Source organism: Meriones unguiculatus, chromosome 3 (assembly GCF_030254825.1).
Source record: "Meriones unguiculatus strain TT.TT164.6M chromosome 3, Bangor_MerUng_6.1, whole genome shotgun sequence".
Classification (NCBI taxonomy): domain Eukaryota; kingdom Metazoa; phylum Chordata; class Mammalia; order Rodentia; family Muridae; genus Meriones; species Meriones unguiculatus.
In genome coordinates, this window is record NC_083351.1 from 165731024 (window position 1) to 165746326 (window position 15303).

General features: G+C 48.3%; 1 protein-coding gene across 11 annotated transcripts in view; it reads left to right on the forward strand.

Moving 5' to 3' along the window:
- The window catches only part of Art3 (ADP-ribosyltransferase 3 (inactive)), a 91087-nt gene that overhangs the window by 67412 nt on the left and 8372 nt on the right, over positions 1-15303 (forward strand). For 7 of the 11 annotated variants that reach the window (XM_060380943.1, XM_060380941.1, XM_060380935.1 and 4 more), the window contains exons 3-6: positions 1247-1955; positions 12072-12104; positions 14131-14163; positions 14923-14961. In XM_060380943.1, coding sequence (XP_060236926.1) covers positions 1247-1955; positions 12072-12104; positions 14131-14163; positions 14923-14961 — 814 coding nt within the window. The remainder of the gene's footprint in view (positions 1-1246; positions 1956-12071; positions 12105-14130; positions 14164-14922; positions 14962-15303) is intronic. The other 4 variants (XM_060380942.1, XM_060380939.1, XM_060380944.1 and 1 more) reach the window with 2 other exon arrangements.

The window sequence follows — 15303 nt, forward strand, 5'->3', positions numbered from 1 at the left end:
AGATCCACCCATCTCTGGGATCACAGGCATGGGCCACCACACCCCAGCTGCCCTTGTTTCTGTGTCTTCATTACTTTCATTCTAATGGGTAAGAAGTGGTGCCCTGGGTGGTTTTCACTTGCCTTTTAAGTATTGGTTTGCAACACCTCATCTTAACAAACTTATGTTTTTTGATTTAGTTTGGTTCCTCTTCTGAAACACCAAGGTCATTTCCTCATATTTGGAATGAATTTTTGGTTGTTGAATTCCGATGCTGTGAGCTTTTGTTTAGGTGGCTGCATCTGAGGAAAACAACGGTATCAGCTCATTCACCCAGTCTTCCGGACCTGCTCCTTCTCCATTCATTTGTCCTAAATGGTGATGGCACTAGGAGCTTTGCCACGGCAAGGCACGCGCTGTACGGAACACACAATCAGCCATGGTGTCTGGCCAGGAAGGCCTGCTGTCTAAAATTAGACATGTGGAGACTGCTTGGAGGCACAGGGGAAAGACAGGAACATCCTGGATCAAGTCTGATATGGTGTGAGGAATGTGGGAGGCGGGTTCAGGTCTTTCGGCCTTTAGGATAATTCACGCTTTGGTGCTCAGGCTGAACTCCGGGATGGTCTGTGCTGGAGAGAAAAGTGTACTTCTTGACTGTGAGACTGGAGTGACTCCATGTCTGAAGCTCAAATCCCCAGGTCAGGAAACAGACCTACAAACCCAGGCATGCTAGGCTCGCTGGCCCCAAGCTGAAAGTGCTATGGCTAGTAATCCGTTTCTGGTGCTGGCCACCTCGTTATCTCATGAGTAAAACGTGTGCTTTAGTTTAGCAAAATTAAACTTTTTAAAAGTGCTGCATACATGCCACTGGGACCTCCTACCCGTGTCCTCTGAATAAGGGAGAGAGCGCGTCCGCCTCTACTCTGTGCAGTATCTTATCCATGATACTTCAAATTGCACAAAACCGTCTTGGGAATTTGGAAGAGACTTGTTGCTCAGGATGCTGTTCCAGCCTGCCCTGCCGCGGAGGTGTGGGGTTTCTTCTGCGCCCCAGGGCTCAGGCCAGTGCGTGCCGTGGAGAATTCCTACCCATACTCCTCCGCTGACATCCACTCTTTCACACCAACATGTCACAGCCGAGCACGGTGGTGGACATACTCCATAAGTAGGAGGAGAGGAGAGAGTGGGCCCCAGGACCGCGAGAGGAGATGGTCTCAGGTAAATACTTGATTTCAAGAGCCATTCCTCTCCTTTTGCTTTGAAGGTGAAGGCAGAAGGGCCGGACGTGGAGGCGACCGCGTTTGACGACGAATACCGGAAGTGTGGCAAAAGGATGGAGGTCAAGTACGCCCTGCAGCTGCTCCGGGAGGAGATTGCCGACGACGACCTCCTGCGGGTGGTGTGGGGCAACGCCGAGGTCAACTGGGAAAAGCAGAAGGCGCAGATCCACTACCCGCCCAGCTTCAAGGACCCCTACGGGGTCGCCCTCATGGCCTACGTCACGGAGGCGAGCCAGAAGTCCGTCTTCTACCACACGTTCAACAGAGCTGTGCAGAGGGCCGGCCAGTCCCGACAGGACTACATATATGACTTCCAGTTCAAATCGTTTCATTTCTACCTGGTGAGGGCCCTGCAGCTGCTGAGACGACCTTGCGAGGAGAGTTACAAGAACGTGGTGTACAGCACAAGTCCCAACATTTCCTTCACCGTCGCGGGGCGAAACCAAGCCAGACTGGGCAAGTGCACGTTGGCGTCTTCGACCAGGCCCCTGGCGGTTAACAACCAGCAGGTGCTAACCATCCGAACCTGCTTCGGCGTTCCCGTGGACCGGTTCCTTCAAACAGAAGGTGAAAAGGTTGTTCTGATACCCCTGAATGAAGTTTTTCAAGTGTCTCGGGACGGAACCAGCAATGAGCTCATCCTGCAGAGCACGAACAAGACCTGCAGCTACTTCGAGTGTTCGTTCCTGGGGGGTGAGTGCATGATTCAACCGCTGGCTTCGTCTGGGAGGAAAGGAGTGCGGGTGCAGGCCCAGGAGAGCCTCAGGTGTTTGCTAGGAGAGATGACATGGGCAGTTTGCAGCCTCACACTCTCACGCTGTTTCTTTATCCACAACTCACTTGTCAGATAGATACACGTACTAGATTGCTAAAGTTCAAACAAAGACTAAACAGCACTGTAAAGCAGGGTCCGTGGTGCTCGGCAGGGCCTGGCAGTGGTCAGAAATACTTTTTGGTTGTCACAACTCAGGAAGAGGGGTTTTGTTGATTGTTGGCCAGGTAAACAATGCTTATGCCCCTGTCCCAACGAAGAATTCTGTGGTCCAAAAAGTCAGTGGTCCCGGTGTTTGTTGAGAAGTCCCAGTACAAGTCAGGCGGCAGAAACAGTTCCATCCCATTCCCTAGCCTCGAGGACATCCGTTCTAAATCGTCTTAGCTGGTTTTTTTTCCCATGTACACACTATCATGTTTGTAAGTGAATAGCATGGTTCTATTATTATTTCTGATTTTAATTTTTTTTTTTAGACATGGTCTAGGTAGTCCCATTAGACTATCCAGTCCTCATGCACCGACTTCATGACTTCATTTAAGACTTCATTACTATTGCTGCAGGCTTTTAAGTCCAGCTGCTTAGGAGGCGGAGGCACAGGGGTCAAGTTCAGGGCCTATGTGGGCAATACCCTGTCTCAGAGGGTCATAGGCTAGTGATAGAGTGCTCATCTTGCACTAAGGAATAGAGTTTTCCTATTTCTGTCAGCTGTGACAGAAAACCTGATAGTTTTAAGAGTACACTGTCGGGCATCAAGGCTCTTCCTCAGTAACTCAGGCTGTCTCTCTGTTCCACTGGTTTGAGGGTTGTTGCTATATAATGTTTATTATTATTATTAGCCCTAAGACTATCATGGTGGTATTATCTAACCCGCTATCACAAGTAATAAGACACAGACACCTGTTAGAGTTTATAATTGCCTTATTTAGCTTGGGCCGGGCAGATATTCCTACCTATGCTGTCTGAATCACCTCACCATCCATCGCCCAGCCCCCATCCAATGCCATCCTCCTTAACCGTCCTTTCTTCCATCCATAATCTTATAAATACTTGCATTTATTCTTCATCTGGGCCTTTCCATGCCATTATTGGAGTCCCTCCTCCCTTCCCCACGTGGTTTCTTCTCCAGGCTAACCCATTGCAGCGTTGTCCTTCCTGTCCTCTTTCCTCTGGCCTCTCCAAGCCCAGGAACCTTAGCCACGCCCACCCCACTCTGCCCTGCCCAGTTATCGGCCGTTTAATTAGCCAATCAAATAGGTTTACACAACATAAATAGGCACACCCAGATCTCGATCGAGGGCTATTAACAAGCATCAGATCAACCTCCAGCAGAGAGTTCACGGTTGCGTTGTAATTTGCATGCAGGCATCAGTCTGTACCCAAGACAAACACAGGAGGACCAGTGATCTATGCAGCTCTAGGGAAATCAAGACCTATGCCATGTGTCTTGATTGTACTTCTGATTCCGACCATTTACTGGAATGATTTTGTTGGTCACTTAAAGCTACAGGAAAGGCTTAGAAGGGAGGCTGTCAGTTTTGCAGCCTGTAATGCAGGAGGAATGCTGTGGGCCATGCTCCTGGTCTGGCTGAAGCTACTGCAGCCTCTCCATGCCACCAGCCTGAGGCCTAGCTTCTCCCCGCCCAACCCTTTTCCGGATTTGCCCATCTTCCCTGAGTTACACATTTGTTTGGTGGGATGAGGCCAAGTGTTGGCCACAGTTTCCTAATTTTGTTTTGTTTTTATTTGTTTGTTGTTTGTTTGTTTTGAGGCAGGGTTTCCCTGTGTAGCCTTGGCTGTTCTGGACTCACTTTTGTAGACTGAGCCTCGAATTCACAGAGAACCGCCTGCCCCTGCCTCCCCAAGTGCTGGGATTACAGACATGAGCCATCGAGCCCAGCTGACCACAGTTTTCTGAGAAATGGTGTCTCAGGGCAAATTTTCTAAGACTGCATATGTGAAATATCTGCTGTTAAGCTCAACTAATAGTTTTTGTAGCCTGTCATCCCCTTGTATGGCTCTAGGGACTTAGACCTTATTGGGAGTTGGTGATGGAATGATGACCAGGCAGGCAGGCAGGTGGACAGACAGACAGGCACAGAGAAATAGCTACGGTCGAGTGGTCTGGGCTCAGTGGAGAAACCTCAGAAGCTCAGCATGTTTATTATATAGAGCTGAACAGAGAGGCAGGGTTATTATGTGCTGATAAACAAGGAGCCAGGCCTTATGGCATACAGTTGGATCAAGGGCACAGGTTTAGCTAATCTTGGTAGGAACAGTCTCTGAGGGAAGTAATGTTTAGGTTGTAAACGTCTGAGGGGAGGCTACGGTAGACGTTTCCTACATGTGCTGTTAACGTTCATTCTTGGTCCTCCAGAGAAGGCCTTGCCACCCTTCAAGCCGGAGGTTGTGGGATCCTTGACATGGATGTGTAGAACCATTCTGACTATTCAAAGTTTGGAAGAGTCATGGTGTGGGTTTTTGATGTTTTGGAGTTTTCTGGGGTTTTGTTTTGTTTTTTGTTTTTTTGTGTGTGTTTTGTTTTGTTTGTGTGTTTGTTTTTTGTTTTGGTTTGGTTTTTGCTGCTAGAAACGAAATGTGGAGCCCACAACTTGCCAGGCTAGTTCCTTCTCACTGAGCTACATGAAGGATGCAGCTGAGGTGTGCATCTCAGCCAGCCTGAGAGCTGATCCTTTTATTCTGGCTTAGGGAGGACATTTTCTGAAACACCATGGTTTTGTACCTTGCTCTGTGTGAATAAAGGGTTAATAAAAACCCATTCTCCCTCCTCCCATGAAAACAGCTGGATCCCTTTGTAGCATTTCTCTATGCCAATGGCAGAATGAGGCCATTTTGTAGCATTTCTCTATGCCAATGGCAGAATGAGGCTTCCTTTACCCCAGCTGTCCTGGGGTAAAGGAAGGAGGAATGCTGTGGGCCATGCTCCTGGTCTGGCTGAAGCTACTGCAGCCTCTCCATGCCACCAGCCTGAGGTCTAGCTTCTCCCCGCCCAACCCTTTTCCAGATTTGCCCATCTTCCCTGAGTTACACATTTGTTTGGTGGGATGAGGCCAAGTGTTGGCCACAGTTTCCTAATTTTGTTTTGTTTTGATTTGTTTGTTGTTTGTTTGTTTTGAGGCAGGGTTTCCCTGTGTAGCCTTGGCTGTTCTGGACTCACTTTTGTAGACTGAGCCTCGAATTCACAGAGAACCGCCTGCCCCTGCCTCCCCAAGTGCTGGGATTACAGACATGAGCCATCGAGCCCAGCTGACCACAGTTTTCTGAGAAATGGTGTCTCAGGGCAAATTTACCCCAGCTGTCCTGGGGTAAAGGAAGCCTCGATGGCGAGGTACACATGAGCAGGAGGGGCAGGTAGGAAGCTCAGTCCCTGGGGCAGCAGGTAGCAGTTTTAAACCTCTGAGAGCCACGTGATTCGTCCACGAAACTGTCCTTGTGGAGACTGGAAGCAGGACAGGGCCCTGATACTGATATGTCCTTCAGGGGTCTCTGCTCAAAGGTTTCCGTCCTCCTTGCCGTGAGGTCACAGAGGCCTGCTAACTAGCATGCTGGTAATTGTGGAGGGTGGCGCTAGAGACCCCTTATGGGACTTCAGCTGAAGAGACCCCTTGTCTGTGTCCCTGCTTCTTGTACTGCCTTGCATTCTCTGCAAAACAGTCAGTGAGGAGCTGGCCTTCAGAAACCAGGAGACTTTAGACCTTGAGTCAACGGGCCCAGATACCAAGAGATAAAAGGGTGGGAAGGGCAGCGCCGAGGAGACAGCATGTCATTTGGGATGTTGACATGCTTTGGGTTGGATGCGGAAACCACGCAGCCATCGTAGCGCGGAGGGTGTAGGCTTTTGGCCAGTGTTCCCAGGGCCCTACACTGTGACCTTCTGTGCTCCCTGGACATTGAGAGTAAATGATTCCTCAATCACTCCGGCCACCTCGCCTACCACGTTCCTGACCTGCATTCAAGTTGCATCTGATTCTAAGCATTTTTTTTGAGGTGATGTCTGCATAAACGAGCAGACTATGGTCAGAAGGGTTCATCCCTTTACCCTCTGTGTACCGGCCATGACCCCAAACCAGGCCAGCTAGAACTGGCTTATACCAGAGTTGCACCTCTTCCTGTTCCTCCACATCATGCTGAGTTAAAATTGGCCACAGTTGAGTTATTTGTTTTTTCACCCTTATCCAGGGGGTGGTGTGTTCTTAGGGGCTTGCCTAGGACCATGGATTGTACCAAATCCTACATGTACTGTGTATGTTTCTATACATTCATACTTAAATTTTAACTTATAAGTTAGGTACATCAAGAATTTGATAATGACAGCAGCGTGCTATATTAGGAATTCTGCAAATGCCATCTCTCTCTCTTGAAGGAATGTTTGCAGCCCTCACTTGACCACTGGTAACCGTTAAGCTGTGTGTGGAGGAAGAGGGAACTTGGAGATGAGCAATCGCTATAAGCCACGGTCTCCCTTCCTCCCCCCACTGAGCACGCTTAACTTCTCTAGCACAACACAGTCGGAAACCCAGTGGCTGCAGCTGGACTGTAGAAATCATTCCTATTTTGGTGTCCCTGATGCATTTAGGCAAATGCCATTTATGGAGGCTATGGTTATATAAAAGCTCTGGCTACCAACCATATTTAGCTCTAGTGCCTACCTAATGGCCTGTGGTGGGTAGCAAAACCCACGTGTTCCATGTTTGTGAGTGGAATCACGCTAAAACAAAAGATGCAACGAAAGGTGAGCTAGTGGACTGATTGTGAATGAGCCAGGGGCTTGAGACATGCATGGCACGTTATGAGCCTGTGTAAGACGGAAATGGGGATGAGGGGAAGCCATTTCACAGGAATGTTCAGCTCGGCCATGAAGGTGGCCTCTGGGTGGCTCACACGTGTTTGCAGAGCCCTGACCAAGTCAGAGGCTGTTCTTGAGCCTGTTGATTGAAAACAGGGCTGAGCGCAAGGTTTAGAGAACCTGGCGTTCTCTGCTGCCATCTAGAGGTAACTAGTGGGCATACAAGGTCAGAAGCTTCTGAAGGCTAGCTGTAGGCGTAGCTGAGTGGTAGACCACTTGCTAGCAAGCGAGAGAGGCCCTGGAAAACAGACAACAACAAAACTGTGGTTCTGGATGGGAAAAGGCAACTTTTCTAAAAAGTTTACTGGACTTAGGACGCTAGACACGGCCCTGTGTCCCTGCTGAGAACTTACCTATGACCTCTAACATAAAAATAGAGTGTGGGTCTTACAAAAACTGGCCAGCTAACAAACAAACCAGTTCCATTTGTTAGGAAATGGAAGACTAGTTCCTGGTGGCTATTCCTAGTTAGTCCAGCTATCAACCCAAGACAACAGAGAGAAAGAATAAAAGCCTTTTCCTTTCCCAAGACAGACCAGAGCAGGTCAACCAGCTCAGGTTATCGCTCTGGAAAGCTTGAGAAAGATGGAACCTCACCTTTGTGACCTCCTCGTCATTAAAAGTAACCCCACTGCAAACTGTGACTGGATTTGGAGGGCTGTGGATCAGGGCGTGAATTCCTAAGAGAAAGCCCAAGCTCTCAGATTCCTGATGGCCCTGCAGTGCAAATGTGACAGGTCTACAAAAGAAGACAGAGAAACAGAGCAGGTGCTGTCCACCGAACCCTAAGCGCCTTAACCAATACTCTGGGCACAGATGAGCTGGTGCTTCAACCATGTTTCTGTTGAGTGAGGGGGTCAGGGGGAGGCCTGAGTAACACTTTACATGCTTGCAGAGTTGGAGGAGCAGTAATGCAAGTGTTCCCTAGTTGGAAACAGGCCTGGCTAGGCAAGAGGTAGCTGGCACGAGGCTATTTTTGAACTCAGTGAGGCATGCTGGCCCAGGTCCCTGCAAGCCATCAAAAGGGGGAAAGAAAATGAATTTACTGTGATGTCATATTTGTGTCTTACACACCCACCCTGAGGCTAAGGGGGCATAGGCAGAGGGCTTGCCTAGCAGGACTAAGGCTCCGTGTCCCTTCTGTACTCAGAAAACACAGTTCCGCCCAGACCAGAGTGGCTATTAAATATGTATCTCATTGTTCCTAATTGGCCTGATAGCATTTCCTGGCAGTGTGGAGGCTCCCATGTTGTTTGGAGCTATCTGAGGTTGGGTGTCAGCTCACGTGGTGGGAAGTGACCCAAGCTCACCACTGTGAGCCAACGCCTACAACAGCGTGGAAGAAACAAGCCCTGGACGCTGACTGGATTTGGTTACCACTGCTGTCTCCAAATGGGTGAAGCGACAGGGGCTGGAAGGAAATGTGTGTTTGGGTGGCTGCTGTAAGGAGTCGCCTCGCCCTGTCAGGGGTCTGGCCAGGCAGGTCTGGAATCCGCACACGTTGGGCTGCCCAGCAGCTGGAGCTCAGAACAGGAAGGCAGGGCTCTCTCCGCAGGCACAGTTCCTTTCCAGTGCTCCTCTCAGCCCTTCTGCCGACCAAATCAGGCTGCATGGAAGATGCTGAACAGCTCCATTGGCTGTGTATAGACTTCAGTGTGTCTAGAGAATGTAACGGCATAAGAGTAGCTAGAGGAATGTTTTATAGACCAACTGAGGACTGGCTGGGTCCTGGACAGATCAACCAAAAGCTTACCTTCAACCTGTCCTCCTTTCTCACACAACAAATTGCTCTACAGTAGTGGCTCTCAACCTTCCTAATGCTACGGCCCTTTAATTCAGATTCATGTTGTGGTGACCTCTAACCATAAAATTATTTTTGTTGCTACTTCACAACTGTAATTTTGCTGTTATGGATCATAATGTAAATATCTGTGTTTTCTGGTGGTCATTTCACCCTGTGAAAGGGCCATTCTGTCCCCAAAGCCTTCACGACCTAAAGGTTCTAAAATGTAGCTTGCACACCTTGCATTTGCTAGCTGGCGCTGTCCAGGTGGAGCCTGCCTCTGTTCTTTCAGCACCCCAATCTGCTTCGACTGGAAGCGATCTGTCTTTTAGCTCATTTGCCTGGCTTCAGGTGGGATACAGTCTTCCCTGTGTTATTGCGGCACAGTTCCTCATTGGCAGCTGGCTGCAGGCCTCCCTTGGTTCCTAGCCAGAGGTCTCCTGTATCATAGGCCTATAATACAGGAGCGCTTGTCAATCCGCAGAGAGCAAGAAAAATGCCATTAAGTCAGTGACCTAAAGGCTGAAGTGATGCCTCTGGTTTGCTGGCTGCAAGCGCTATCCCGCACGCAGTCCAAGGGATCACGAGTGTGAGCGTGAGCAAGGAGGGCCTGCAGGAGCTACATCAAAGCTGCTGCATAACCCCAGCCCACTGTATCTGTCGCCTCCCTTGGGGATGACACCAATAGCAGTGAGCTCTGTCTCTGGGGCATCTAGGAGGAGAGAATATTTGCCGTAGAACCGCCGAAGTACTTTTTATGAGCCCGTGTCTGGTCTGGTTCCTGGGACCGCCCGAGGCTGCGTGAGATGCGTCGTCCTTTGCTGAATTAAAGGCAAGCTTGCCCACGGCGGCATGTTCTTCCTGCAGGTGCCCTCACACGCTCCAGCTCCTGACTCCCAAGCGCTTGGCGACCCAGCCAAGCCGGAAGTTATCGTGGGTGAATTCAGGTTACAGCTGGCTGAGCACAGCCGGAGAGACACCCCTGGGGACCGGTGCGGTTGGGGTGCTCGCCTAGTGGCTTTTGCTTAGCGTGTTTGCCTTGTTTCGAGACAGGGCCTCACTGTGTAAGGAGGGGCTATGTGTGCGTCCCCGGAGCAGACGAGGTGGGCTTGGCTAGCAGGAATGGCCCTTAGGCCGCCTGGTCCTTTACAAATGACGTCCTTCCTGTGGAGATTGGTGCGTAGATCCTCCCGTGTAGGAGACAGTGTCACCCACACTCCACTTCATCAATCTCCACGTGACTCCTTCAGATGAGGTCATGCATACCTCATGCACGCAAGCACAAAGTTGTGTCCCCTGCGTGTGTCTGCAGAGAAACCCCGGACATGGATGTCTTCTCTTTAGGAATGCGGTTGTGAGTGTCGAAGCAGACTGACGAGACAGCCAGATGGCTCTGTATGTCCTGGTGTGCTCCCCTCCAGGGTCACCACTTGTGGGTCAGCCCAGCACACTCTATGGCAAAGAACACTTGCTACGTGGTGACACGGCCGTGCAGGATCGCTTTTATTCACTCTGGAGACTGTTTGGTCACGGAACTGTTGTTATTTCTTCTCAGGCGTCCAGAGATGTGGCGGGGCTCCCAGTGAGCTAGTTGCTTGGGTGACTGAGGCAGTGAGGATACTGCATAGGGGCAGGGTCTCAGGCTTCCTCGGTTTGCAGTGCCCTTTCCAGAGAGGCTTTCCTCCTTCCATCTTCTCGAGGGTGCCAGAGACTGAACATACGCTTCTGTGTCAAAGTGCCTTTACCCTATAAGCCACGCATCCGGCCAGGTAGCTGTCCTAACAGTCTTGTTCATGATAGGTTAGTGTAGTTTCTGTGTAGGACACAAACCTTTGACTCAGTAAAGAAAAGGGGTAAGTTGAGCCCATGTTGGTGACGGTGAAAGTCTCTCTTCCTCTCCATATCTCTTCAGCATCTTCCTGTTTTCCTACCTTGCTTCCCGCCTTGTGCCTAGACAGCCTAGAATCACTGCATCTACGTTTCCCCCAGTTCTCTGTGAGGCGTGGCTTCCGCCTCCTTTGGGGACCTTACCGTGCTGTTCTGTTTTTGTCTTCATCCTATTTTAGCAAACTGAGTATGCTTTGTATTATACTGTTGCTGAGATTCTTCTCCCACTGCTGGAATAAAATACTCTGACAAAAGCAATTTGAGTGAGAAAGGGTTTATTTTAGCTCGCAGTTCTGGGTTTCAGCCTAGTGTGATGGGGAGGTCAGAGCGGCTGGAGCTTGAAGCACCAGCTTGGTTTCCTTTTCCAACCTATGTGGTCCAGGATGCTAGCCAGGGAATGGTGCCGCCCACAGTGGGCGGGTCTTCCCATCTCAAGCCACACAGTGAAGACAAGCCCAGGACCACCTTCCGGGTTGTTCTAGGTTCTCTCAAATCCACAGCACCAGCATGGACATCAGCTAGATTCTAGGGAACCAGTTACTTCCCGGACAAGTGGAACCTAGGCCAAGTTACCTGGATTTCTTGTTTAAATTCTAAACATGATCCAGGATTCGAAAGCAGATTATAGACGAGTGTGTCTCTTAATGTGGGGCAAGTCTCTCAGAAGCATACCTTTTCATAACTAGACTTCAATCAAACAGATACAGAGAGGAGACCAAGGCATTCCCACCTCCATGGGCACCTGGGCAGCCCTCACGGCTTACACTGACACCTTTGTCTTTTCTCCCTGACTTACTGACATTAGGCAGAATGGCAGAATCCTGCTCTGTCTTGCAGGGAAGGAAAGACTGGAGCCTTGATGATAATTTCCTGTGACATCTCCAGTGCAAGTGCCTGAAGCCATTTGAAACACTTGATTGTTAAATTCCATGTTCCTATCCTCCTAAGATTGTAGGGTTTGTTTTTTTTTTCTTCACATACAGAATTGTGTTTCAGAACACCCCAACTATTTTTTTTATAAGCATATGAAGAGAATCTTTGCTCAAATGTAAAAAGATCGTGAAAATGTGATTGAGATCCCTTTTTTCCAAAGGGCAGGAATTGTCAAATAGAAGACTGGGTAATGCTTGTTATCTACAGAGAGAATCAAGTCAGACAAGGACATTTCTCTAACTTTTGTAACTAAGCACAGACAAAGATGAGAATGTAAAGTGATAGCCCTGTAATGGCCCTCCACAGTCATTATACGTAAATTCTTAGTGTAACTGAATACCTTAAAAGGTGCTGGTTTATGGCTGTTGTGTGAATACAAAAACCGTGTTCCTGATTTTGCATCCCACTAAAGTACATGTCTGATAAAGTAGGCATTTACAGATTAGATTGCCAATATCTGTGTGCCAATATTGCATGTCTGCCATTGTGGAGAGGGTCTCTCAGGGGCTTATCAGACTGTTTGAAACTTGGTAGTGTAGGTCATGTCTAAAATATATCTTTGTGTTTCAGGTCTAAAAGCTGAAAACTGTCTTAACCTGCCAGGTAAGATGTGTTTAAATGATCATCTCTGTCATGGGAGTCTTACTAGTTTTGTCTTGTTTTTGTTTTTCCTCACATGCATAGGTCAAACTTCGGTTTGCAGCCCCGCCCACAACACAGCGTTGTACTGTCATCCTGTCAGCCATCATTTCTTAAGGCTGACCTCTGCTGTTGTTAGTGGCTGTAAGTCCATTTGTTCTCCACTCTAAAGCAACATTCAGGAATTGGGAGTTAGTAGGAAGAAAAAAAGGTTTATTCAAAAAGATCAGTACCCCGAGAAGATAGGAGAACTTGGGGGCTCAAGAAGAGGCTTTAAAGGAACATGTGGGGTAGGGGGAAGGAAGGTCATTTGATGAGTCACACAGGCCTGACAGTCACTGCATCTTGCACAATGCTTTCCCCTTTTCTACTGGGATGATATCCTGGACATACACTTTTCATCTTCTAGTCCAGTGCCTGTAACCCTTTGACCATCACATTATTTCTCTGCAAATGAAACAATTATCCTACTTCTAATTAAAGACTAGTACCATCAAGAACTTGTCCCACGTTTTGTGTTATCTGAAGGCCACCAGGCAGTCTAGGCAACTCAGGAAATCTCCCAGGAGGTTCTAGGAATGTTGTTATAAAAGAATGAAAATCCCAACCATTCCATTTTACCAGTAAAGACTCAAGGAGCCAGATGCTGGGATGAAAACCTGCTATCTCAGAGAGGCAGAGAAAAATACCCAGCTGACCTTCCTTCTCAGCTCAGGTCCCAAAGAAAAAAGCTCCATAATCTCACTAGCTCAGCTGACAGCCCAGGAGGAAAAGGCCAAAAACAAAACAAAACAAAAAAACCCAAGGCCACAAGCTTGCTAGCTCAAAGCTCAGAAAGCCAGAGAGCTAGAGAGCTAAAGCTCAAAAGCTAGAGAGCTAAAAGCTCCTCCTCAATTCAAATTCCCTCCTACTCTTTAATCCCTGTCAGCTGGTTTCTTGCTCCGCCTCTTGATGTAGGGTTAAGTTTAATAAATCTTGTGTTACAGAAAGTTCTTGGATTAAAGGTGTGTGATAGGGCTGCACCGTACCAAAGATTTTACAGTTAACAATCTCAAGGATCACAATAGAATCAAATATCCTGCAACATAGATGCAAGTGTCTTTCTGTCTCCCTTTCTTATTGTAAATAGCTGATTAATGTCTCATTTAAAAGTTGTTTTCTTGAGGTCTTACAGTGCTAAGCAAAGTGCCTTACCAGGATCTCTTTGAAAAGTGAGTTAATATGGAACAGGGCAGTTAAAGGCACCCTGTCATCACTGTTCTCCTGTGGAGAACAGTCTCCGCTGTCCTGGTCTTTGCCTGGGGCTGTTCTCTCAAAGACTGCTTGTCCTGGGCAAGCCAGGGACATGCCACTCTCACTGAGTCCTGCCGTACAGGAGCTAAAGGACAGGTAAAGGCCCTTACGGCTTTAGCCATTTTCCACTTGGCTCCTGTGCAAAGAGCTAGACTCTAATTCCTGTATTTTGATATCTCAGGGTATGACATGTGGGAGAATAATGGAGGAATGGAGCGAATGTGGCGTAAGGCCTGGTGGAATGATAGTGGGGTCTGCTTCAGCTTCCTTGGGGTAAAAACAGAAGGCCAGAGTAAAAAGTACCATCTGCTAGGAGACAGTGGGAGGGTTGGGAAGGTGCTCGGGAAATTTTAAGTGCACTGAAGCTCAGGGTGATCAAGTGTGTCTGGTGATATCAGAGTGCCAAAAAATGCCTTCAACTAACGCATGTTGTCAGATTGTCATTTAAATATTTGAAAACAAGAATCCATTTCTAGCTGTCTTCCTAGGTAGCTTTTCCATGCATTATTCTTTGGGTTAAAAAAAAATCCATATTGCCTTATCTCTGAAACGAAATGTTATGTTTCTTATAACCACACTTTATATATTTCTTGAGAGTTGGACAACTTGAATCCTTATAGTTAGCATTTAAAAAGAGACTGAACTTGGCATTGTATCTGGGCACAGTAACATGGAAGAAAATGTGTTTGTATTTCAGAGCATTCTGAACCCGTGTATGTGTACAACCCCGGTGAGTACACACTTTTAAATCCAGCAAGCATGTTCAGTAGCTCTTCCCTGGTTGGCAAATGCTCTTCTACTTGAGAGAAGGCGGTAACTTGGAAAATCCAAAAGAGGGAGGGAGAGAACATGTTCTAGGAAATGCCCTTCTCCGCTGCCTTTGCTCTCTGACTCTCTGAGCAGCAAACGGAGTAAAGGTGAGGTACCCACAAAGCTGTTCACTCAAGGCTGTCTGTGGGGCATGCGCAGCTCTACAATCTACTGTTGGGATTAGCATAGGTGACACCAACACTTGAGTGTGTATTAAAATTCTCAGCATATGTGTGTCATTCCCGAGTGGCTAGATGTTTGATGTGTCCACAGAGTAATCAGCCCTGTTGAGGACACAGTAAATTACAATTACTTTGAGCTAATTAGAATTGTTACGTGGGAAAGCACAGGCTCACGCCACCCTGAAGGTGCGCGCTGCGGTTTTATAACGTGGCATCTTGACTTGTAGCTTCAAGCCCAGCCAGTGAGGAACTGGGATCAGGGTTAGCAGCTGTAAAGCTGCGCAGCCTCACACTCCGGGCACTGTGGGAGAAGGGGCCTGCTGGCCAGAAGGCCAGCAGAAGGCATGGGGGGAGGCGTGTGTGAAGCCCACTTGGATCTGATTAACAACGGCCTCCTCACTCCATCTGAATCGCCCTTAACGGCTCTTCGCCATCTGTACTTTGTTTTGACCAGTACCCTTTGACTAAGCTAAGGGGCTGATTCGATTTTTCTGAAGTTTCCACAGGTGGGGACTCAGACGCCTCATTGTCGGCAGGTAAGCTCTTGCTTTTGCACTGGGATTAGTTCTTGATTGAAGAGAAAAACATATTAAAAACAAACATTCCTTGCCTTATTGTTGGGGATGATTCCTCCTGTCCCCACAGAGGCAAAGCCGCCCATATCCTGAGGACTTGCCTAGAGCCTCTCCTACTGGACCTTTGTGTTCACAAATCCTGATCACTGCATAGGACATCAGCAGCTATTCAAATTAGACATTTTTTTCCTGTCTCCGTGACACTCCCAGGGGACTCGTTCTGTGAGGGCTCATTTCAGGGGAGGCGCCAGGGAAGTGTGCAGCCTGACATACGTGGGGAGTCTTGGTGACACTCCCATTCAG